Raw genomic sequence first — 27,029 nt, 5'->3', positions numbered from 1 at the left:
CCAGGTAATTTACTCTCAGTGACAGTGTGTTGCATTCAGCGGGCCAGAGTTTGGATGATGTAATTTGGGCTAAAGGCTGTGTAAACACTGCTGTGACCTTGGTTTTAGATTTGTCAATAGGGCTGGGTTGTAAAACAGAGAAGAGGATTGTGTGGGATTGAGAACAATGCTCCCTGCCTATGATAGCTGGAAGTCTCTGACTGACTGATGTGATAACCTTAGATACCTCTGTCTTACATCTGACCCAAGTTACACTTCTTTCTTTCTGCTCTCTTTCTCTCTCTTGTCAAAGCTCTCCACTCACCTCAGCTCCACTCCTTTCTCTTTGATGTTGGTGTACCTGCTTTCTGTTGAACACTCATTATTCCTTTTTTTCTCTTGTTCTTTCTACACTTCTCTTTCCTCCTTTTGACCCCGTTCTTTCTTTTTTGATAGTAGTGTCCCTGCCCTTCTCCCTGCCGCTTGTCCACTGTCTGCCCTCATCTTCTCTTCTGCCATGGTGCTTTGCTCTTTTTCTGCTGTCATCTGTCCTACGCTGCTCTTCATGAGCTCCAGAGGTCAACACAAGTAAACACTGGCCGACAGCCCAGACAACACAGAGCTATTGATCTGGTTTGGTTGGAGAGGTGATGGGTATCCTGGTGGGTCTCCTAGAGGGTTGTGACCTCCAGGTCTAGACTACGTACTGGGTCCTTCAGTCAGGGGAGGTAAGGAAAAAATAAGTCGGTCAATTTTATCAACTAAGAACGCCTTAGGGTTAGCAGGGCTGCAGATGTACAGCTTCAATGTTTGGCTCAGGACATGGTCAAATATGTGTTTAACAAATGCATTTTAAATCAAACAAATACAGATTTACAGCAGTTCGAGTTTAATATTATCTTTGGATAGGTATAATTATATATCATTATTCAGTTATTACAGCTAAAACAGTTGCACATATTTATTTTTGATTGAGCCACCTTTTGCCTTTGTGTACAATATAACTATTGTATATTACTTCATTTAATTTTGAGCAGCATTTTTTGATATTGCACAGCTGCTAGGTATTTTCTTCATGATGTTTTTGTTTCAATTACCAAAGGCTATCCTCAGTGAGGGCAAAATTATTTGTCTTTGTTCGATATCAAAATCTTTAGGGTTAAGCTAACGGTGGGCTAATGAGATGCATTATTGATTTGCTCGGAGGCTTTAAAGACCTATTTTGTTAGTGGTGTGTTAGTCCAGAGTTAAAGGTAGGTCTGGTGGATCAGTGCGTTAGAAAGATTTCATTGTGTTTGTGTTGTTCAAGTTTTCGTTTCCCCACTTCAATCACCTGTCTACTCAATGTTATGAGCAGCAGGGGCTAGTGGTACAATGGTTACTTTCAGTGTAAAAAAAACATTGAAGTAACATTTTTAGGTCATTGTAACAAGGTCTTGCATAATGCATTGTTGTATGGGACCACGGCATTTGAGTTATAAGGGCCACTCGGTGTCCATTGGGCATAGAAGCATATTCAACAGCTTCAGGGCGGTGCAGCTTATATTTGAGAATACACACATTTGTTCCACCAAGTTCTGCATGCAATGGCTCGCAGATGGGCAGTGATTAATCAGAGAGGTAACTGTGAAGTAGTTTGCAATTAGACTGGAAAGCTCTGAGGCATGCTAATTGAATCAGAAAATTAGCGACAGCTCTGTACTGAGCTGTAATAGGCTAGCTTCAGCTTGCAGCAGGTGCTAGCCCACTCAGCTGTGGAACAAGGTATTTAAGTCACATTAGCAGCAGTAAAAATATTCCTTGATATGGAACAGTTAGATTTTCTGCTCATTTTCACCGCCCATATCACCAGGATAGCCAAACAGCAAGCAAGTTAGCTCAACCAGCTTTCAGCACAAACATACTGCTGTGACAAAATGTTGAATGGCTACGGAATTAATAGAGGAAACATAAAGACATTCATACACAATTTGACATGAAATGAGCTTGATAGTGATCACATATAAAAGGCATAATGCATTCTTGCAACCAAGCAGTGATAATGTAGAAATCTATTTTATTTTCACACTCTGTTTGTTAACGTTGCTATGCTTTTTCAGCACTCTCAATTATTTCCCTTCCTCCTATCACACAGAAGCTGCTCTTCTTCCTTCTCCTCACCTGCTCTTCCCTCATCTGCTAACACTCCCTCTTCCTCCTCCCTCTACCCTCCCCAGGGCTCCTGTTTGCTGACATCTCTCTCTGACACAACATGAGAAAGTGGTGAGAAATTAAAAATTGATCACTTTTGAGCATGGGGTTGCCGTCTCTTCTGCTCTTTGGCGATGAGAGGGAAAGAGAGTTGGAGAGAGGGAGTTGCTTTTGTGGGAAGGCTCTGCAAGCGCAAAAGTTCTTTCAGGGTTTCTGTAGAGTCAGAGTTAAAAAAGAGGGTTAGGGAGCGGTGAAGTGAGGCAGAGAGGGATGTGCAAAGGAGGAGAGAGTGATGTAGAGGTAGAGAATTCCCCAGGCAGGCAGTGTTGTGCCTCGTAGTTTTAGCTTTAAAGCATGCTGCGTGCCACACATACAGTAGGAGCAGAGGCCGTGTGTGTGTGTGTGTGTGTGTGTGTGTGTGTGTGTGTGTGTGTGTGTGTGTGTGTGTGTGTGTGTGTGTGTGTGTGTGTGTGTGTGTGTGTGTGTGTGTGTGTGTGTGTGTGTGCATCCTCTTTTCTGCCTGTTGAGCCCCCCACTCCTCCTCAGCATTCCGATCCTGCCCTGGCTCTGATATCTCCATCAGACACGCCTGCCTGCAAACACACAGGCTCACTTCCACACACTAAGATTCACCCACAAGCACAACATGAATATGCATGCTTAGATAAATACACAATCACTAAAACATGCTTACATACAAGCCAATGCACATGCTGCTGTGTGCAAGTTTATAAACACAAGTTGTTGCTTACATCTCTCCATCACAAACACACTCACAGACACATACACATAAAGCTTTGACACATTTCCAGCTGTGTTTGATCATGCTCATAAGGGCGGTTGTGCCTTCAGTATTGATTTGTGTGTTTTTCCTGTGTTCACATGTTGTGGTGTCTATGCTTATCCTGAAATTAGAGTGGATGGAATGAGGTCTTAGGTTGATGAGAAGCCATCCGCTGTAAACCAATGTCATGCATTGATTTTCCTGGTAATGAGTTTCCATAATGTAGACGCGCACAGATGCATTGAAACATACACATAATGTTCATCCACACATTGTCACAAGCACTGCTCTCTTCATGGACACATACATTAAAAAAGGGAATGAGAACATGTGTCTAAATCTATGTTGAGGTTATAAAAATATAATGTCTTGTCATTTTTCCGCATTTCATCTAATCTAATAATCATAACTTGAGAATTGTCAGTACATTTTATAGTTTTTATCTGGTATTGTGGAATGAGAAAGCATATTTTCAATCATTGTGATGGTTTTTGTTCATACCATGTCTCTAAAAGTGGCCGTTGCTAAGAGGCTGATGAAAAAGCCTATGTGTAGCCCAGCTATGGCATCTGCTTTGAAATATTGTTAATATTTGCTGAAGTGGTGCAAGTGCTTTTTTTGCAAATCGTTCCCTGGCACACATCTGAACTCTGTACTGTTCACCCCTCCCAAATTAGTCAGGAGAGCCCTGCCTTCCTAAAGACTTCTTCTTTATCCTCCTCCCTCTTCCCCTGCTTCTTATTCTCCCCTGCTGAGAGGATAAAGGCACACCCACTCTTAGTCAACTGTAGGGCATTTACACTGAGGTAACAGTAAGGTTAGCTTGATCAGCTTTTAGTTTGGAAACTCTGGCACCTGCAGTGAAATAGGCCCTTAGGCACTTTGGCTTACTACACTGAAACTTTTACTTTCAATGTTTACCTCAACTACCCGGTCATTCTGCATGTGACTGTGCAATCCTTCTTTTTCATCAATTATACAACAGAAAGGAGTGTCTCATCATATGGTTTGTCCAAATGGATTCATTTTTGCTCCTCTCTTTGATGCTTTGAAGATAATTTCCCTATGGCATAGGTCATATGGTTCTTTAGGAATCTAATCAAATCGCAATATTCCAGCAATATTCTTCATACATTATAGAATGAAGAGGAATTCCTCCGAGCATGTCCCCTCCTTGTACAGCTGCAATTTAGTCAGCTCCGCTCCCGGCAGCATATTCCAACACCAGCTTGTTAAACAATTTCAAATCTCTACGCCAACTCTAGCCTATTCATACAGTTACCCCCCCCCTAAGCCCTCCCTCCATCCTTCCATCCCTCCCTCTGTCCCTCCTCTGATCCCATTTCACAGTGGAACCATCAGGAGCTTATCCCAATCTCAGCCTTGGCCGGGGGCCCAAAGCAGTGCATGGCCCGCCTGAACTCAGCTGTGAACTCTCAACCTTTCCCACTGCGCCCTTCCCTCACTACTTTGCTGGCTCCCCCTTTACCCAGACTCCATCTCTGCCTATTTTAGGAGGATTTTGGATGGGGGCCTTGAAATGCAGTGGATGCTCTTATGCACAGTTTACAGGGCATGTCTAAACACACTCAGGGTGTCGAGTAGAGCTCAACAATAACATAAACTGTCTGCTATTATCCAGACAGCAGCCAGCACACCAACCAGCCACCCGCCTAGGCAGCCAGTCAAAGTGATGCACGCTGTCATTGAAGCAACTATGATGGTAGTCACCTACATGAGCCACCCAGCCATCATGAATGTTACACAGCTGGGCCAACTAGGGTAGATCTGAACATGTATCCCCCAAGCAGAAAAAGCGATTGGGTTCATTTCAATATTTCACTTCGTTTTTAAAACCACTATGTCAACTGGCACTGACTGGTGGCTAATGATGGAAGCCATAGCCTGAAACTTTAAGTCTCAGTTTTAGTCATCACAGACACAAACCAGCAGCTTAAGACTCAACAAGATCTGCTTTCCATGTTGCTCTTGGCTTACGTTCTCCTAACAACCCTTTCCAGCCAGTGTATTTCCTCTGAGTTAGGAGTTACAATAATGAGATTGGGGTTTTAAACCACTGAGCTCAATCCATGGTAATGTGTGCTACTGGTTATGCTATTCTGGCCTTAATGCCCTGCTTATTCTTTTGCTATTTTTTGCTGACCTTAAGGGGCCATGAGAGGTTCAGGGTAAAGCTGTTGGTCAGGGAATGTACACTGAAAGGGAGTGAAAGTGTATATTTCTTCTCTCTATAAAACCAGAACTTGGTGCTTAATATTTCAAATGTTATGAGCTTAGATGTTTTAAGAGGATTTCATTTGCTAAATAAATATTTGTTCACAACAACTGAAATGTGCATATAGTATGTTGGCCATGTACAGTGTATTTACTTTTTCATAGAGATAAATGGTAGAGCTTGATCTATGAATGTATTTCAGATTGTTCATTTAATGATGAAATGTCAGATGTTGAGTAGATTTTTTTCTGTGGAGTTATTCTGGTACATTGATGATGGCCATGGTGCTGTGTCCTCAATAGGCAGTCCTGGTGATGTCGGGCATGCTGTGCACTGTGCACAGGTAATGCATGCCTGACCCTGTCTGGGAGCAGCGTGCAGCCAAGGTGCTGACAGGACTGAGGTGCTTCATGGCTGTTAACCCCTACCTTTGCCCGTGTCTCTGAATGTCAACCCAGCACAGGGAGTTTGAGCTAGGGGTGTCATCATATCAGCTCTCAACTGTGTTCACAGAGAAATGTAAGAGGAGGGGTCTGCAAGAACTGGCAAGGGTTTATGACACTCTGTTGGCTACTCATATTTTGCTCTGGAGAGATTTGACGGTGTGTGTGATCCCAGTGACAGACATCCCCTTTATGAGAGGAACAACGCACTTTAGATGACCCTGTTGGATGGCGATGGCCCTTTTAACTGCAGCGAACTGATGCAATCCGCTGTAAATATATTAAACCAAGCTGCAGAGAAGGAAGCTGCTCACCCATCCTCTCTACCTCTTTCTCCATCTCTTAACCTTTTTTGATTTTACTCAGGTTATCTCTTCCTCCCTCTCCCTCTGTTTTTTCCTCGTTGTCTGTTTCATTGCGTTTGTTGCATTCTTGTTTTTTTCTCTCATCCACTTTCTGGTTTCCACCCCGTTTCTTTACCTCTATCTGAAAGTGCTACATGCCGGCACTTCTTGGTATCTAAGCCTCACTGACTAAAAACTCTGAGCGGATCTAGTTGAACCCTCTTTTCTTTGCGAAACTGCCTGCTGACCATCTTTATCACCAACCCAACCTCGTCTACCACCACCCCGGCTGGTCAAAGGTCTCAGCCCAAACCTGTCTGCAGTTCGCAGGGAGTGCCAAAGGTGAGATGAGTGACGTGGCACTCTGGCTGACCCTTGGCAGCTTGGCAGGGCTGCCTCCCTAATGAGATTAGCTGGGTAATGCCGACTCTGTGTCTCTTTCTCCTGCCGCCCGGCCCGGCCCACCCTGGGGCTCTTTATTTAGCCAGCAGCAGGACAGGGTGTGCCAGCATTCGCAGGTCGAGGGCAGGACAGGACCCACAAGCCCACTGCCCTCCCTTGTCCTTTCCCCCTGCCCCATCTATCTGGACTGCCCAGCCTGGGTTTGTAGCTTCACCATTATGCTGTTGCATTGTTTTTGTGTCTCTTGTTTTGGCTGTGTGTCAAATTCCCTAAATATATCTCTGCCTGTCTGACTATGTCTCTTTGACTAAGCGTATCTCCCTCATTTTGTGTCTGTCTGCGTCTCTGCCAGTTTGTCCCTCTCCATCATTCTTTGCTCTCTCATCATTGTTCATTTCGGCACACAGGTAAAAGTGCCCTTTAATGGCTGGACCGAACAATACCAGGCTATGATCAAACAACGCCCTGATCCATTGAAACACTCACGCACACACTCTGCCCTGAGCCAGGCGACCGAGCAAGAAAACCCTGGAACCTCGGCTCCCATGCGTGTGACTGGCTTTGATGATTGCTCATAGCAGCGGAAAGTGCAAAGCTGCTCACTGTACCGCCCTGCGAAGACACACAGACTTAAACAGTATTACCAAAGCTGTAACCACCAGCCTTCAACTTTTTAGGTTGCCAGACAACTAGTTATTGCACACAAATATAACATTCGCAGCAATCTTCATTTAGAACACAATGCTATATTTACTTTCTCTAAATTACTGTTACCCTGTTTGGCTCTTCGGCCTCTTTTGTTTCTTTTTGTTTAGGTGTCTCTGAGAGATGGTATTTAGTACCCTTATTAGCAGTGAGTGAGTTTAAGTGCCAATTAAACGCCCACAACTTTGTCACCGTGACAGAGTGTTTTTATGAGAGGGTCCTCGACAGACAGGGGGCCTCCCGTGGCACAGGTGTGCCCCTCTCAGCTCTAGGGTCACTTTCATCCTGGAGTGTGTGACAGCTCCTGTGTGTCTGACAGCGCTGTGCAGCCCAGGTGTCCAGGTGTTCTTACTTTCTGAATGTGTGTGTGTGTGTCTGTGTGTGTGCACGTGCATTAACACCTGCTTGTCTATGGCCCTGGGACACAGACGGGTTCAAGTTCCACCCAAACAAACATGCTGTACCAATCTTTCATTAGACATGTGCGTGCATGTGTGCATGAATATGTGTGTGTGAATGTATGTTTGTCTGCATATGCCTAGCAACAGTGTGTGTATTCAACATACTAATACTGTATGCCCTCTGCGCTCATCATTTACACTGAGGGATTGTGTTACCTAGACGTGTCAAAATCTGCTTTTGTGCCGACAGACAGTCAGCTTGCTCTTCACCTTGTGATTGCTCTTGATCACACTGGCTTCAGATTCTGACATTTTGTGTCCCAGCTCATCTCCGGCCATGTGAGAACACCTTGGACAAATGTGTCATCCTAAGCCAAAAGCAATATTTAGAGAGGCGAATTAGCTTTAACCCGAATCCCATTCGTTGTGTTCCAGTTTAACACCTCTCTCTTCCACATAGACATGCCAGAATGCACACTGAAAAGACCTTACTCTCTCGCCTTCAGTCTCTGTATCTATCACTTTAGCACAGACAAGTCACAAAATGCACGCTGAAAAGAACAGAGATACACATGCTCATGTGCACGCACAAGCACATACAACGGTCCCCCGCCCCCATATCACATTGCTGATATGAACCTTTAGAAAAGAGAAAATAAATCTTGTTGAATGAAATGAAATTGTGAGGTGGATTTAGAGGCCTCCGTGTTAATCTCCAAAGAGCACTGCAAACATAATAGCCATGCAGTTAGATGTACAAGAAACTTCATTAACCAGAGACCTTGTCCATAGATGGCAGGTCAAGGGAATCTCACCCACATAGCACCTCGTTTTTTCTAGTCAGGGTATTGCTCTGCATTTCTACAAACGAAAGATTTTCCTCAACCTTTAAAACCCTGTTTACATCTTTATAAATCCCTTCAGTCCATACAGTATTTATCTGTATATGTATGTATTGGCATCATTATGTGAGTAGCTTATCCAAGCTGTGTTCCCATCTGCGGCTTTCACTTTTGAGTTCCAAATTTCCAAATTATGACATGCTTGCTGACTTGGAGATATGGGTAATAAGGGCCTTAGACACACACACACACACACACACACACACACACACACACACACACACACACACACACACACACACACACACACACACACAAAGAAAGGTTTTCTATTTCTTACAATACATACAGTATATGCATATCATTAACACGAGAATTTCAAAAAGGGAAATTCTGTTTAGCTGGAGTTTAAGAAGTCATGCTTATATGCATCTCAGTTATTTCCTCTGAACTTCAATGCACTGCAGAATTGTGTAGTGTGCCATCAAATCAAGTTTTATTTACATAGCACATTTTTAAACTATTTTTGGTCGCGCCAAAGTGCTGTACATATAATAAAAAAAATACCCTAAAGTAAAGACACTTTACAGCAAATAGAACAGCACAGTTTGTGAAGAATATCAGTATGAGAAAACGACACCCTCTGTCCTTAGACCCTCACATCGTTCAAGGAAAGACTTCCGGGGAAAAACCCACAGTTTAAAGGGAAAAATGGGAGATGTATAATGGTTTGCCTCATTTCCTGTTAGTGGTTCTATTTGGGAGGAATTGTTGGCTGCTAATTTTCTTTATCTCAGATGCAACATTTTAGACTCACTTCCTAACACTCCCTGTGATATGAATACAAGCAAGACCCATCAGTTTGTTGGAGAGTTTCTGTGAATAGGAGCCTTTGTGCTGCACATATGAACATTAGCAGTGCATGTCATATTTCTTGAGTGTGCGGTCAAGTTATCCTTTGACACCGGAGTGGGACAGCCAGTAGCCATATGGTGGGGATCCCTGGAAGGTTGAATGGCCACTTGGACCGCAGCACATATACAGACACATCCCTGTAGACTGAAGGCTGATGCTTAATTCAGTGTGCCCAAAGAAAAAGGCCTTGTTGAGTCTTGAGACAGCCAAATGTAATATTTAAAGGTGCCTTAAAAGACTAACAGGGGGATTATAGAACAGACAATGCATTCCTTCCATTGCAGATCTCTAATAAATGTGAATTTGAATTTAAAATCTCTTCATCATTTTGTTACGCGAATCATGTAGAGTTTGCTCTTCTGAACTAGACTCTATCCGCTGCGAAACATACAGAAGATCAGAAAAGTAAAAATGAGTAATTCTGAGTGTGATTGTTGGTGGTGCTAAAGAGTGAGAAAGTGTCAGAGGGATAGAGTCAGATAAACAGATTAATAAAGTAAGAGAGGGAGAAGAGGATAAAGCAGAAAGAGACAGCAGAAAAAATAAGGGCATGAACATCTTGAAAAGGAACTAGAGAAAAGAGCAGCCAGAGAGGAAGACAGGGAGAGATCCCTCTGGATGGGGAGATTGTAACATCACACTGAAGGATCCCTTATGGGACAGCCGCAGACGGAGCACACTCCCTGCTGCATGCAGGAAGACGAAGCTTTGCCAGCGTGGAAAACATACAAGAGAAGAACTAGAGACGATGGAGCAGAGAAAAACGCAGTTCCCCCCAGAGACGAGGAGGGAATTCTCTGCTAGCACAAACACTATGTAGGCAGATAGCTGAGAAAGAAGAGGGGAGGAGATGGCAGAGAATAAGTAACAAGAGGGTTGCTGGAGGAAGGGAGAAGGGAGCAGAATGATGCATAGTCGAAATGGTGGGAAAAAGAGGACCAGGGTTCACAGAAGAAAAAAAAGCGGTAATACTGAAGTCAGGTGAATGTATTTGTAACATGAAGGTTTAACATAGTTTATATCAGTAACATTAGTTAACTGAAGGCTATCTTTGTACAATTAAAATCAAAATGAACATGATCTATGCTAAGTAACTCGTCAAAATGGCTAATGGCACTATTTACTAATGAAAATCAAATGAAAACATGTCTATCCTCAGCTGGCACTTGCACCACCCTGCAATCACAAACTGTTTAAACCCATTAAGCCTTTATTATAGGGTGTAACCCTTGACAACAGCTTTGTGTATCAGGATCCCAAACGTTACCCAGAATGCTAACCCCCCCCACACACACACACACACACACACACACACACACACACACACACACACACACACACACACACACACACACACACACACACACACACACACACACACACACACACACACACAAACACACACAAACACCCACACCCACCCAAGTATGATGTTCAATACGATATCTATATATATCCGTAATGTATGTGGGTGCTCTGCAGGGTGAGTGTTGAGGGGGCAGATGAAAAGTGCCATTAAACCAGAGTAACCTAAGTGGTGTATTAGTGCAACTCTGTCAGCGCTATGGGGTCATCAGAGAGGCTCTGATCATAGGTCAGAGTGTGCTGCTGTGAAATGGGACATTACCGCTCACCAATACAGCAATAAATACAGAAAGAAAATTTAACTGCTGTAAAATATGAGGCAGCCCCCTCTTTTCGCAGCATATAGGATGTGCATGACTGTGGGTGTGTGCACACGCACGCAAGAACGCATGTGCTTTAGTGTGTGTGTCTAGGGCTGCGGTTTTGCTTGAGGGAGGGAAGAGAATGGGGTTAGGGAGGGGTTTAATATGCTACTTTAGCCCTCGGGGGCTGTACAGTTGAAAGTCAGTGCATGAGGCGTGCAGAATCACACCAGCCTGCTTTACAGAGGGACTGGGGGTGGTGGTGGATTGGACGGGAGGGGGGACTGCTATAAAAAGTGAAATCATATCACTTAGCAGCTGAGTGCAGATAAAGCTGTGTTTGAACTGGGAGGCATAAATTATACATTGTAAACAGAGCGTTGGGAGAGTACGGCTCGTTTAAATTATGACAGAGGGTAGTTTTTCTCCTCTCCTTTCTTCCTTCCTGCACTTGTGATTTTGCTGCTCAAACTCACAGTTTCCGTCCCCTGTCTCTCATTCTCCTGATCCTTCTGTCATTTTATTCCTCGTGCCTTTCTCTTTCACTTTTCTCCATCACCTGCCTCAGAAAGCAGACACCTCCACATAAACATACACCCAATCACATGCTATAATTGTTTACTCTTTGAAGGCCGGAAAGGAACCATTTTGGCCTAATGTGTCTTTTATCACTTTTTTATGTTTTAATTTGCTATTTGGTTATGGCTTTTCCATTGTTGAAATCGAATGACTCCTCCTCTCGCCGCCCTTTCTCTTATCCACAGTGTTATTGAGAACTAGAGTTCCACACACACCATGGATGGAGGACAAAACTGGATGAGAGGGCTGGCAGGGTACATGATTTGATCAATGTCCCCCTCCTGCATAGTTCAAGTTGGGTTGCTGTGTTGTTTTTTTAAAGGTGCCTCCGTCCCTCCTGACAAGTGCGAGGTTATTGATCAGTTTATTCTATTTGCCGTTGACCGCTCGGCATCGTCTCTGTGCTCACAAGTCAATAGTGGAGGATTGAGTGGGTGAGTGCCTCCCATGACCTCCCCTCCCTCAATCTCTGACTCGTCTCGTCCACCCAACTACACACATACACACACAAACATAAAAAGCGCACACATAATGCACACAATGAATGACTCTCTGCCCGTTGTACCCACACCTCTGATCCCAGCTACAATTTTGATTAGTCTTGAAGGGCTGCAAGGTCAGGGCAGCACTGTGTGTGTATCTGGTGTTCGCTGATGCTGTCAGATAAAGGTCTTAAGCTCGGTTGGGGTGCTCTGTTTTTTTCTGTTTGTCTGTGTACACGTGTGTCCGTGACACAGAGGCTGTCAATTGTGACTACTCCAGAGGTGATCGTGGCCTCTCCTAAAACAGGGATCACTACCTTTTGTGTGCGTTTTTGCACAGGTTTGTTCTTGTAAAGACTTGGAAAGTCATCCAGGGCAAGGACATTTGGGCCGTGTTCAGCCCACAATAATAATTGTTTAACGTGATTACTACAGGTACAAGTGCACATTTGTTTAAAATGTATCCAGGAAGGCCAAAATAAAATGTATTGGATACAAACACAATGCAAATCTATTTTATGGTCCTTGGCTTTTCAACTTAAGGATATCAAAATTGAAACAATGGGTTCGGGTGTCAAATAGTAGAATAAGTGTTTACAGAAGAAAATACCTGGAATATGCGTTTGCAGATATTTGGATGTGCAACATTGCCAGATGTTTTTGTCAGATGATCCTGCTGGAGTTAAATACGAAAGCTTCAATATTTAAAGCAGTGCTATTATCAGTCTTAGTCTTAATGCATCTTGCAGTTCTAGTGCATATATGCGCAAGTGTCAATGCCTTTATAATCTTGCTTAACCGGGAAAATTGTAAATGTCCTTTTATTTTGGGTTCAAATTAGCATAACTCAGTTTCTGTCTCTGCTTATCAGCGCTGCTTCATTTTAAGACCTTAGTTCATTTATGGAGACCAGACTGGGGGTTTCAACCCTTTTGTTTCTCCATGGTGCGAGAGGAGATAATTATTGTCTTTCTGACTCTCACATTTCAATGAAAAATGCATACAGGGATTGGAAGCAGCTTATCAAAAGGTTAACTCTTCCCCACAGTTTACTGTGCCTACAAAGGGGAGCATTTCCAACAACAGTGGCAGCGTCGGGGCCACTTTGTGTTTTCCTGCTGTTTTGTTTGGGTGTTTTCAACATTGTCGTGACCCACCGCTGGCCCGAAGCTTTGTTTTCCTGAAGTTAACTTTCAATCAAGAGACAAGCCAACTGATGTTTGTGTTGTGCTCTGTGCATCATTTCTTAAGCAGCCGTCAGAGCAGATTCACAGCCACATGATTCTAACGGGAATATATTTATAAACATACATTGTAAATATATTTTGTATAATCATCTTTCTACTTATAATGAAACACTTACACAACGTTACATGCAAACTAGTTTATCAGTCATCTCTGTCAACAATCACTAAATCGTTGAATACCTCTTTTTTTTTCTGGCCAGCCTATACCATGTGCTGTGCTCAGTATGCACGTCATTGGGCTTGATAGCTCTTTAGATCATCTCATTGAAATTCAAAAATCTTATGCCCATTTCACCTTCACGTACACTGTATTCCCACATACACTACTGTCACTCATTTATACACACGCATGCACACACAGAGAGTTAACACACACTCACACTTGAGGCCTTATGTGGAAGGAGCTCTGCCTGGGAAAGTGATAGCAAGAGAAAAGAAGCTCTGGAGAGTGAGTTATCTCTTTAGATGTCATTGAGGGGCGCCTCTTTTCTCTCCCTCTCCTTCCCTCTATCATTTTCCTCTTTCTTCCACTCTCTCTGTCTCCCTCTCTCTTGTTCCCACTTGCTCTCTCAAATCTTGCTCGCCTCCAGTGGTATTCAGACAGTCCAAGGACAAAGTAGAGATATGCTGGGAGCAATGGACTGTCCGTCAGTGTTTGTGTGTGTGTGTGTGTGTGTGTGTGCGAGTGTGTGTGAAAGAGAGAGGGGTTGATGTTAAGTCTTTGAAGCTGTTCTCCCCTTGTCCAGACAGATCGGAGTCTCGTCCCTCTCCGTTTAACCCCCTGATGCTAAATCACACACTCGTACACATATAAAACACACTTCCCGGCTGCAGAGGACACACATAACATCATAATGCACAGCTTTCCAATGCTGAGGTCTCACCCTTGTGTTAAAGGACTGTTACGTTGACTTCATTTGATATTTATTGACTTTTCAAGGTGATGGTAACGATATTAAATGGTTCATTTCCATAAAGAAGTACAATATATGTGCTGTTTTATAAATGATTATTAACAAGTGTAAGTCTTGTGTTTACAGCGGCCTCTATATTATTATGTCATGTAGTATATCAATGTGGCCTTGGCTTTTCTGACTTAACTAGACTGAAGAAGATGGCCCCAGGATCTGTGACCCTGTATGAAGCGCACACACAAACACATACACACACAATAACTCACACACACAAAACCAACCAGATGCCTGACCTACCTCATGCCACACGCACACATGAAATCCATCCCGGAGACAGACTTCTCGCTGTGTGTGTGACGCGCCTGCTGCGCTCTCTCAGACAAACAGGGGAAATCCTCCTTGTCTTGCCTTGTCCATCACAGGCCATCTCGCCGTCCCAGCGCACGTGGGCTCCTTCTAACCCTCCCCCAGCCAGTCTCAAACCCAAGAGATTTAACCAACACACATGTATACACACATATCCACATACACAGGCCCCTTGGCTCCAGCCAGGTTCCCCTGACGCAGGGACACACGCAAGCAGGAAGTTTGAGGAGAGGTTTGTGTCAATTTGCTTCTCTTAGAACACTTCAGGTCTGACCCTCTCTTGACCGGGCAGCTTCCTCCTCCTCCATGCTCCGTAAACAACCACATCCCAACGACTGAAGGCGTGCCGGCTCGCCAAGTGTAATAACATCACTCATGTTTTCATGTGAGACAGGACATCTACGTGAGTAAGGGAAGCTTCCTCACGTAGATATGTGTGTGTGTTATGGTCGTGTAGCAGAAAGAACCTTGTGTGTGTGTTTCCTTCTGGGTTTTCTCTGATTGCGGGATGGCAGACCTTCATCATGGAGGAAACTATGTTAACCTGTCACCTTAGCAGTCTTCTCCTCCCACTATTTATCCATTGTGTGTCCTTAAAACACACATGTGCACGCCCATGCACATTTGTGCACACACTCACAGACACGCACACACACGCACAGCAAAAGAGGGGTTGTCCACTGATCTTGTTGAGTGTGTGTCAACTCCATTAGCACATTCTCAGATAGGACCAGAGCCCTCTTATCTGAGGCGACCCATTAATTACACTTTGTTCCCTTAAGTGATCTATTTCAGACCTGCCCCGCCCTCAACACCCACTCTCTGCTATCTCCACCCCTGGCCTGTTCCTCCCCCACCTGACCTCCTCTCCTCCACTCCTCTCCTCTCTTCCTCCTTTCATCCCTCCAACACGCACACACTTTCTCCTCCTCTGTGTGTGTTACAATGCATGGGATCATCATGTGAAAAGTAGCTCTGCACATGCCATGCAGATCTATTATTATATGCCAAAAAGTTAATTTGAGCCTCTTACAGAGCACCTAGATTTAGATGTCATTGCAGCAGAATCCAAAACTGTGTGGAAACCCTGCAGTCTATTTCACACCATGTTCAACAAGACAGTATAGCTTGTTTGTATGTTTTTGTCTACTATGATCATTGTAAAAAATGTCAATAATTTGCATCCAATGCGTGGCTCTCAGCTAGCATGTTGTGCGAAACAAACTTTGGGTCAAACACATTTACACTTACAGTTTCTGTTTTTTAAAGCTGCTATAATGGCAATATCGAATTTCCAACTTTTTTTTTTTTTTTTTATGGATTGTGTTTTTTGTTTAAAGCAATATAATGTAGCTCCTTCCTAAGACACATTTGTACCTTGGGGACAATACTATTGATCTATCTATCTATGACTATGTTGCTTTACGGTTATCAAATCTGCTTCATGCTTTTTATAAGTGGCAATAAGCCCTGGCATTGTGAAGACCATGCAACATTAGTTCTCATTGTAAGCATGATAGCACCAAGTGTAGTTATGTATAAACAGGGGTGACATTTAAGGAAGATTTCAATTAATTAAACATTCCCTCACCATGCTGCTAGTTTATAATGCCTTTAGATACTTTGCAGTTATACCTTGTTTTGCACAAAGCGTGGGCCAATGGTGTTAGTGGCTTTGCTTTATTCTTCTATAGAGCTCATACAACCTGGTTAGTAAAGGAGGGCTGTATGTAAGGTGTGTGTGATCACTATGGCCTTGTGTGGATACGGGTTCTCACACTCAAAGCTATCTATTCTGTGACCATTGATTCTGAATGTGGACTGTGTTTCTTACAGGTGCATGGGGGCCTCTCTCACACCTCGCCTCGTCTTCCACCTCTTTGTGGTGGAAGTGTGTGGTTCTGTGTGTGTTTTTGCTTTTTTTCTATGCCAAGTATTGTCCTGAAGGTGCAGGAGTGTGTGTATGTGTGTGTCGTGTGAATGCGTGCGAGTTTGTGTGTGTTCGAGACCTCATTGTGTTGAAGTGGAGCAGAGGTTGTGTGTTTATGTGAGCGAGGAGAGAGTGTAGTATGGTGAAGTGGTGTGTGTGTGTGTGTGTGTGTGTGTGTGTGTGTGTGTGTGTGTGTGTGTGTGTGTGTGTGTGTGTGTGTGTGTGTGTGTGTGTGTGTGTGTGTTGTGTGTGTGTGTGTGTGTGTGTGTGTGTGTGTGTGTGTGTGTGTGTGTGCATTAACATGTGTGCATGCTCTGTCTTTGGTAAGGTTGCCTGTCCTGACCCTTGCCCAGGCGTCATGATGTGTGTGTGTCGGTGTGTCTGTGTGCCCTTGTGCTTATGTGAGTGCATGTATATGCATGCATGCAGTGCCTTCACTAATGGACAGTCTTTGTGGGGGCCTCTCTTTTCAGCCATGCTGCTTTTGAGACACATTGTGCCCGGGCATAGAAACAGAAGCTCTCCATTGCCCCTCAATAGGCCAAAAACAAAACCATGTCAGGCGAGCTAGCAGCCCCTGAGTGTTTGCCATTTAAGTCCTGACCAATGGTGGTGCAGATGGAACAAAGGGCCTCGACAGGCAAGGAGGCCTACACTGTTTACAGTGCTAATGTCTGGGTGGCACTCCCAACAAGGCCCCTCCACACACATACATGCACACTCAGTCACTCAATCTCTCTCGTTCAATGTGCCTCTCTTCCACATACTTCCACTGAATCAACAGGTACATGTGCAGAACTTGAGAAAGAGAACATAGATATGTGAATTGTTTCTAAGGAAAGTGATAGCAGAATTGTTGCTTTGAACACATTGCATTGTTTTCAAAAATGTGAAGATTTTTGTTTCATTGTTTTTTAATGTTGTTTTTTTTTCAACTAATTAAAAAGTAACCGGTTTTGCTGTAGGCAAATTCTTAGCACTTGTTTTCACATGTTGTATACTATACATACATGCTCACTTGAATATTAAATTTTTATATTTATATGTGATTGTAAATAAATCATAATTTTATTTCATTTATTTCAATATCAGAAGTAAATAGAAAGAAAAGGTCTTTATCCTGTTTCAAAGTGTGTCATCCTGTTTTAGTAGAGGCAAGTAAAATAACTGACATTGAAAGGTGCTGTCAGAGGGGAGGGCATGTTTGGGCTTTCGATTTTTACTGAGGAGGAGTGGGGAGAGTATGACACTGGTATCAAATAGCTTGCGCTGTCCTTGGACCAGGGTTATCTTGTAAATACCGCGCTCCAAGTCTATAAAAGCGAGGGTTCTTTATGACGGCCAAGGCCACTCATTCATGTTAAAATAAAAAAGCACTCAGTGCAGTCTGGGTATGGAGGCGGCGAGAGGGGAGGGATAGATGAAGGGAACTGAATGAGAAAGAAGTAGAAAGTACATTGCCACACTGTCTTTTGTGTGAAGTCCTTGTTGTCAAAGTTTTACTCTTCCTGGAATTATTATATGGAATATAAAATAGCTAACGTTGGATGATGATTTCAACAAGTTAATGTGATGTTCTCCTCTCTCTGGGCTTTCTCTCAATTTTGTTTCTCCATATCTCTCCTCTGTTTGTATTCTAAGTAAATAGAGTCCCCTCAGCGGCCCCTGTAGCTAGTGATTCAGGTTCCTCATCTCTGGATGTGTAATGAGTTCTGCCTTGTTTTTGTCTAACAACAACACACAATAATAACCAAAGTAATTAAAAGCAGTACGAGTGAGATGGGGGGAGGAAGCAGACCCCGCTTACCGATGAGCATTAAAAATGAATTGCGTTCAAGCAGGAGTGGTATTACTGGCTGGATGAAACAAGCTCTGTTTTAGTGTTTTTTCTGTTTAATTGTGTTCTTTTGTGATGCCCCTGTAGACGTGTGCAGGCTTAGTACCATGTTAATTTTATTAAAAATGAAGACACATGGAGTAGCGTAGCAGAAACAAATCCTACATTACACTGTCTGTTGGTTTGACGTAGATGTCTTCGCCTTGAGTGGATATTAAGGGGTTGTGCTGGAGGGGGGGGGGTTAGATTTAATTAGCTTTTTGAGTGAGGAAAACATCTCCATGTTTCGTTAGAGAGGACGGTGTTACTCTGGCAGTGTGACTACTCGGCTGTCACCTGCCTGGGCACTCTTTGACCTCGTCTCCAGTGGCAACATTCGACAGACAGCCACGTGGGACAATATGACATTCTTGACCTTTACGCATGTCTTGAAGCAACATCACAACATGCATAACTGACTGTATGCACACAGTATCTGCACACAACTGTGCTCGCACATAACACAGAAGATCATCTAATATCAGAGAGCGTCAGGGGCGGAAATCCGATCGTCTGACAACCAGGATACAGATAGCGATTCTCCACCGCTGATCCATGCAACAGATAGTTTCCACAAACAGCACCCGGCTAAGGTTACAGCAAGGCGAGGCCCACACCCCACGCATTGCTCTGCCTTCGCATCGAGACAAAAGCTTAGGTTACGGCTGATAGGAAATCGATAAGAAAATACACTGTTAGTGTTTGATTTTTGATGAAAACTTTGACAAGAGGAAATGAGAAAATGTTTGCTTCTGCATGCAATAATACCATGTGCGTCAGTCCTATTAGTTATTCTGTTTGTGTTTATTTCGCTTCCTGATGATATCATTGTTCATCTCTTTTTTTTAATTGAAGCTTATTAAATGTTTAACCCAAATGTCAGTATATTTGATTAAGCACTCATAATTGTTTAAGGAAATTCAATTCACACAAAGAAAAGTATCATCACTTTACATTTCCCTTGCTTCAAAGTCCTCTTAATAATTTGACTGTGTATTTATGTTATAAATAAAGTAAAGAGATATGGCCCCTTCACATCAATGTAATTAGGAATCACAAAAAAAGTTTGATTCAAATAAAATAGGCCATTTGTACACAAGCAATTAACTGGTGCGGCTTTAAATAATGTAGCCCAGATGGAACCTAATTATAGTCGGCATGCTTTGATTCTGGCTTTCTGTCGGAGTATCACTCGGGGCGTCACTTTGGCTTTTCAGTCACCTAGCGTTTGTTTTGAAATTTGTGACAATCAGAGCCGATTACCATTTGTAACAGCATGCAGCGTTTGGTGCGGAGGGAAGAAAGCATGGCCCATAGCTATGGAGGAGTTTCCTTGTTTCCCTTATTACAGCTCAAAACTCTCCTCCTCTGTTCCCTTACCTCACTGCACACAAATGATAACAACTGTGTGTGTGTTGGGGGGAGCGTGTTGAATTGTTTGGTGTTTTGGGGGATGTTACAGTGCATACGTGTGTGTGTGTGTGTGTGTGTGTGTGTGTGTGTGTGTGTGTGTGTGTGTGTGTGTGTGTGTGTGTGTGTGTGTATGTGTGTTGCTTCACCTCAACGTTTTAGCTGTCATCATTCCACTTGCGGAAATAATCTCTGTTAAGCTTGCCAATGCCTAATGCTAATTACAAACGCATTGTGAAAGTAAAGAGAATTATTTTGTGTGCTTCCCATGACAATAGCCGATGTTATGCAGTGCACAGTAACATCATTATTGCGTTTAAAATAAATGGGGGCATAATTGCATTTTCAATAAACTTTATTAAATTAATGCAATTACAATGATCTTGTAAACAATTAACACATGGAACTTAATTGATTTACAGTTAATGCAAGAAAGCACACATCAATAAACAGTATTTCTTATTTTCAGAGTTTGATCCGTTTAATACATGATAAACATTGTAATTCAACTAATTAAAATGGAACCTGCTCTTTTTTCCGTTAGAACTTGGTTTGACAATACATTAAATCAATTCCTTTAAAAAGAAAAAAAGAAAGTAAAAACTGCTTATGGGTTGGAAAACTTTTTCCGTAAGCGTCTAAAATGGAGGACAAAGGTCTGTAGCACTCATTGGCTGTTTATGGGTTCACTCACACACAAGATACAGCCAGATGACACCTCATCGATCCCCACATCTTTTAAAGATATTACTATGATTTGTGGCATAGCTGAGGTAATTCTCTCTCCCTTTCCCCACCCTCTCTTTCTCTCCCTCTGTGTCTTTAGTGGCTAGTGAAGCCTGGTCATTGGGGTTCCTCCTCTAAATCAGCCGTCACATCTCAGCTTTGACAACATCCATTAGGTTCGACACACTTTGGCTATTAAAGGAAGAGCGGACGTAAGCTGTTAAAGGCCTATTTAAGCCAGTGTGAGAGTGGGTTTATGCCTCAATGTGTGTGAGTGTTGTTGGGTGGGGGCTCCATCATATAGAGGGGTGGAGCTTAACTCCAGAGTCATTGGAGGGGCACAGGCTCATCTGCATATTGGCACAGAGACGCCCCCCTGGTGACCCCGGACTGCGATGGGATAGGATGGAGAGGCTGGCGGCGTTCCGGGGGAGTTCACCACCAGTTCAGGGTGAATGAGAGAGCGCTGCGGCATTGATCGTTTCTGCGGGAGAAAAAAAAAAGGACAAAACAGAAGTTAAAACACTAGTGAGGGAAAGACCGATGAGACCGGGGAAATGGAGGAGGAGGAGGCGGAAAAAGATCGCAGTACCTCAAATTGGATATAAATGATAGATTAGAGGTGTGAGAGGGCTGTGTCTTTGTTTTCCAGGGATGGGTGTTATGTTGAGCCCTACACAGGTAGCAGAGTCACTGAGAGTGCGGGGTTATTGACTTCCATGATTGCCAGGCCAGTAAATTTGACCCAAGGCACTGACTGCAGCCTGCTTGCTATATAGCGTGCGGCACAGTCCCTTATCTCAGAGTGATCGAGAACCCCCTTACATACTAGTACACACAAATTACACACTCACACAAACAGAACACACCAACTAAACCCAGGTACACACTAAGACCCAACACTTACCCCCAGTCCAACAATCGTACACACACACACACACACACACACACACACACACACACGTGCACGCGCATGCACGCCATCTCCATTAATGCGCCCAGGCAGGGGTCAATCTAATAAACATGGGGTCAGTGCAGTGGTCATCAGAGGCCTGTCTATAGTGAGAGAGCCTTTAAGGTGCTTCCTAATTGTATCCCTGCGGCCTTCTAGTCTAGCTTTTTATAGCCGATCGCATGTACACAGGAGTATGGAGGAGAAAGGCACTGAAGAGAGGAGCTGAAGTTAAGTGGTATTTTTAATCTACTACTGATTTGACTCTTCCACAAGGGTTGTGGTTTTCAACCCTTTTCTGCTGGGACCAGTTGTTTTCCTGCAACCCTAACTGATTTCAGATACTAAGCTTATCCTGGTTTTTAATCCTCCCGAGGAAATTGTAGGGACACATTTTAATGTTCTTATCTTACAAACAAATGCAAGTCCCTGCGACAAAAATAGTTAAGTGTGCAAATAAGGATTCAAAACTCATTACTTCAGGGCTTGTATTCACTCATCCTTTCTCTGTAAACACATGTACATATTTGTTAGATCCATCTATCAAGGGATGAAACTCTTAATATCATCTTGCGGCAACCCTATTCTCCCTCTGGGAAACAAGAGGGCACCTTAATATGGCTTCTCCAGTCCAGTTACAGTTAAGTTGCTAAGCAGCTAAGCTGCTAGCCAGCGGCGGCGGCAGAAACAGGCCATTATCTCTTAGCGCTCATGCTGAATGGTTAGCGAGTAGGAGACGAGGCGTGCAACAGCTGCAGCCACGATCTGTCCTCATCATGGACGCTCCGATGCAGAGCCGAGGTGTTTATGTAGCAGGACTAGCTGGCATAGAAGAAACACAGAAACTGCCATTTAGTTTGCAAGCTAACTAACTAAAATGTTGGCAAGCGATAACCTAACCCCCGAGGCGGGCAGCAACCAGAGGCGCTTGGACCAGATTTCAGGCTCCAGTGACCCCAACTTGGGAACTGGCTAACCTGGAGGAGGTCAGAGGGAAACCCAGCACTGCTGCCCCAATGCCCCCCCCACCCACCCACCCACCACTGCCAGAGCACTTGATATGCTTGCTTGTTACCTTCTCCAACTTCTGTCTTGCCTATCCTCAATCAGCCCTAAGAATGAATGACTGCCGCTTCACTGGTTTCGCTTAGTGCCCCTATTGTGCATAACTCTTGTTTGGTTGGAAGGTCTGAGATGGAAAGAGGGAGGTGCAGTGGCGTTGATTATCAGGTATCCACTTGGATAACATACAAAGGCTGTCCCATTGGACTAATAGGTCATAGGCTGTCAAGGCTCTCATGCATTGGGCCTTGATGCAGTACATTGTGGGATTGGTGGCCTTACAAGACTAAGAAATATCATCTGTAACTGCTTAATTTCACTTTTTGTGTTTCCATAGGTGTAAGCTAAATTGATTGATTAATGTCAGAATAGTTACCATACACTTTCCCCAGCTTCACAGTAAGCAAATATGTTGTGAACCATGCTAATGTATGTCTTTATGTGTGTCTTTTACTTGTAGGCACAGAGCGGCATGAGCTGACCTCCTGGATGAGTTTCGACTCCATCTTCAGGTTCTTCAATAAAAGCCTAGAGACGAAAGAGGATGAGGAGGCGGAGGAGACCTCCAACACTGTTACCACACGTAGCAGCTCCCTTAAATACAAACACCAAGATTTGTAGAGGATAGACAAAAATGACTTGGAACGAGAGGAGATGGAGTTTTTGTGGCAATGGATCAGAGAGGGGGAATGCAGAAAGGGAGGCTAAGGTTCCAGATCCTCTGATATTCCTTCCTTCCCCTCTCCGTCTGTAACCTCCAATCTTTTTCTCCTCACCCTTCTCCTTGAGTGTCATTCCTCCCTTCCAGCCCTCCCTGGCTGTGCAAACACATAGCCTTGTTGTTGTAAGAGACAAGAGTACAGGGTCACCATGTATACATCACAATAACGTTTTGCATTACTTCTAGATGAGCGCAACTGTCAAAGCAATATGGGCATGAGTGTTAGCGCTTCCCGTGGGCTGTGGCCTGGCTGCGGGTACGGGCCATGGCAGCAGAGATTAAGGCTGACAGGTGCTGTGCACAATGCACTGTGGTGCACCTCTAATTGTCCTGACATCAGCCTGAACTGAGCTAATGCCCCGCCTGCCCTCCAGTCTGCACTGCTCAGTCTCTCCCTCCTCCCCCCCCTGGTCCTAAAGCCTGGGCTACTTACCCTGACATCAGCTCATGCTATAAGGTATATTATCAAGCTGATCAGTGGACATCTTCTTTTTTGAAATCCCTTGCCCGCCACAAATGGTTTTTTTTCAAAGAGTGAACACATACTCTTTACTGGGGACCATTTATTTTGTTTTAACAAAGGGTTTTTGTGTTTTTACTTTTTTTAATCCTCCTCTGCACATGCAGTCAGATTTTAAAACAATTATTCTTCCTTTTAGCTTAGTGTCAATTTAGTTAGAACCTGTGCCATATATGTTGGGGATTGCACCGCTATAATAAGAGATCTTTTTTAAATGTTTCAACTTTGAGCTAAATTTAAATGCAATGTCTCATACACACATCCCCACTATTCCATTTTTTTATATTGAGCCAATACTTCAGCTGTGAGTGTTTACTTTAGAATTTCTCTAGGATTGATTTGCGAAGCTGTGGAGAGTGCGTTTCTATGTGTTTATTATAAATATGTCCTTTTTTTTCAATTTGATATCCTTGAAATTGATGTCTCCGGATGATTGGATGTGATGAAACAAATAAAACAAACACATCTGTGCTGAATATGAAAAATTCAGGACACTGAGCATATTTAAAATTACTTAAAGTCAAGCATCAAAATGGGTTTGCGGGATATCTCATTTTAACAGGAGCCAGAAGTCAGCTCAAAACTCTCATAAAGCCTCAATATATCACCTTACATGTGTCAGGAAATCCAAGATTTCAATATTATTCTAAGCCTGAATGATATTTCCTTAGATGTTGGAGAAATGTAACATATCTTTTTTTTACCCCTTTTTCCTCCCACCAAAGTACTCTTCTTGTGTACTTAAAAGTGACAAAGTCAGCTCCCTGCTCAGCGGCATAATCTGACTAAATGACACAAACATAATAAAAAAAGATCCACAAGGGTGTGCTTTATAAACCACTCAAGGCTTAATGGAATACATTTCTAATGTGTCATGACATTAGTTACAACTCAAACTGGTACTAAATCTTATGATACCCCTAGACATCTTTCTCAAATATATATATTCCATTCTTTACTTCGAATAGTTCCCATTGTTTAACTTTTACACTGTGAAATCCTACCCCTCCTGTGTGTATGGTTTAAGGCTTTTGTAGATTATCTTCCTGCTGTAATGAGACAACTGTGGCTGATGGTTGCAGGCCTAATTTTCTTTTAATGTGATTCAGATCTCTCCAGGTTTCAGCAAAGAAGTTGGTTTATTATTTGATTTGATGAGTTTCGTTTCAAGATACCATTGTTCATCTTTTCTGCTTTTCAGCTACAATCAGTTCATTTTCACTCCATAATTTGTATATTGTTGCCTTAGGAATAAACAAGACTCTGTTCACTGTTTTTAATAATATCGAGCAAGCCATATGTGAATGGAACTAAAGATGTAAGAGCAGCCTAAATCCAAAGTACAGTGTGCAAATAAAGGGGGACTAATTTTGACAATTGCTCTTGAAGACTTGTTTTGCAGGTGTTGTGTTGGTTTAAGAATCCTGCATTTTTTTTTGTATCGCAAAAGTCTTTGGATTTTGACCACAAGTGTCCTGCCCGATCTTTGTCTCGTTCTGTTTGTTACTATTTTAGTTTTAAAAGTCTTTAATCATTATTTTAAAGTTGATTTCATTTTTTAATTAAGCTATTAAAGCTCGGAAAAGCAAATAAAAGTAACTTTTGCATCCTACTGTTTATATTTTGTCCACACGTTTTTTTATGACTTTATTATTGATTTGTATTTCGTGCTGCTCTTTATTCCCTCTTGTTTTTCTTGCAGGAGTAGATTACTGATGCCGTTGCAGAACACTGCACGTTAGGAATGTGCTGAAAAAATAAATCAGCAGTGCTAGAAAGTCAGGTACGATTTCATCGAAGAAAGACAGAGAGATGCTCCCGAAAGTGTAAAGCAGTGCTGCGGGACGAGAGAGTCGAGCAGCGGGTGAAAAATGACCTGAGAAATCATCTCAAATGAAGGAGAGGCATTTGCTGCCTCGGCCATTAGTATATCCTTTGTCATGTTTCTAAACAATCCAAATAACCAATTTCACTTCATTTCAGTGTTAACTATAGCACTTACTGTTAGGTTAAGCAGTAGATAATAGTTTCACATTTTAAACATGTATAGGTCAGGCTATTTTGAAAAAGCAATATCTTCCAAACGTTTCTCGTCAGCGTGTAGCCTGAATAAGTCACTCAAGTGTGTCAAAAGGAAAACAAACTATAAACAGTAATTCCCCTCTTTTTGGTCATTAATTTTGGCAAAGTGAGCCCCCCTCCAACTCAGCGAGGTTTTACAGCATCATTTGTTTTCACACGGTGAAACCGATCAGGTCATTAAACGCCCCCTCAATAAATCTTTAGAAATCTTTTCCATTAACCCCTGAACAACAAGTGGAACCAGGCGAGTCCCCCTCACACCGTGTCAGGCCGCTGATTAAAGAGAGGCATTCAATCACACACACACACACACACACACAATACTCAACGTTTTGCCTTAAATATGTGTTTAAAACCTTTTTGGTTGAAGACGATCTAATTTATAAATTATGTGATATAGAGAAAGAGTATCTTGAAGCCTATTAAGTGAGAATTTCCGGAGTTGTAATTAAATAACCTGCCTTCTGTCCACAGGAATGATGTAGTAGTGGGCTTCTTTAAATTATGACCTCCAGTCAGTGTTCATCAAAGACACACGACTAATACTAAATCTAAATGAATTAAATATTCGGTCAGGAAGTATGTTATGCCCTAAGACGTGTTAGATAGAAGTTTGGCAAAAGTTTTTGAGTGTCTAGTTCTGCTTCATAGCATTTGACTTAATATAAACTATCCCTTTTATCCCAAATATCCCTGCTTTCAGATTGACCACTCATGCATCACGTTGTCACATGTAGCTGTCTCCCCACTTCCAAAGCCACCGATTATCTCTTCATGTCTGCGGTGCTAGTCTGAGCTCTTCTCGGTGATTCCTAAAAGTCCCCGGGACTCTCCCGAGGAGGGATCCCCTCACGAACCGAGAAACAGTCTGATGCGTCTGTCTTTTTACTCGCTAGAAGTTAGCACAGCGTGTGAATGTATAATATGTATGACTGATTTGATTATATGTCTCACTCTTCCAGCTATTGTGGTGCAGACAGTTACAGGCAGCTCCACACTGAATCATATCTAGAACATAAAATAGCATCAGCTGCGGAGCTTTAGGATGAAATTCTGCCAAATGGGGGGTCTCTGCTGTAATGGCAGATTTTGGGGAGGAGTGGGTGGGTGGGGTAGATCCCTTGACATGAAAAAGTTGGGGGAACCCCTGTGCTGACACAGCCTGATATTTCAATTTTTACTTGAAGAGAGTTGTTGTCACGCTTGCTTGCTCCGGCCCTCTCTGATATGCACGCCATCCCCGCAGAAGATGAA

General features: G+C 43.0%; 1 protein-coding gene across 1 annotated transcript in view; it reads left to right on the top strand.

The window, feature by feature from the left end:
* Positions 1 to 25,268, top strand: part of LOC104957397 (protein FAM172A-like) — a 49,891-nt gene extending 24,623 nt beyond the window's left edge. Inside the window, exon 4 of the mRNA XM_010785025.1 lies at positions 22,913 to 25,268. Within this exon, the coding sequence (XP_010783327.1) occupies positions 22,913 to 23,073 (161 nt within the window). The 3' untranslated portion in view covers positions 23,074 to 25,268. The remainder of the gene's footprint in view (positions 1 to 22,912) is intronic.
* Positions 25,269 to 27,029: the final 1,761 nt, after the last annotated feature.

Source organism: Notothenia coriiceps, unplaced genomic scaffold, assembly GCF_000735185.1.
Source record: "Notothenia coriiceps isolate Sejong01 unplaced genomic scaffold, NC01 NC01_scaffold00026928, whole genome shotgun sequence".
NCBI classification, from domain to species: domain Eukaryota; kingdom Metazoa; phylum Chordata; class Actinopteri; order Perciformes; family Nototheniidae; genus Notothenia; species Notothenia coriiceps.
This window is presented reverse-complemented; position numbering and strand designations above follow the sequence as displayed.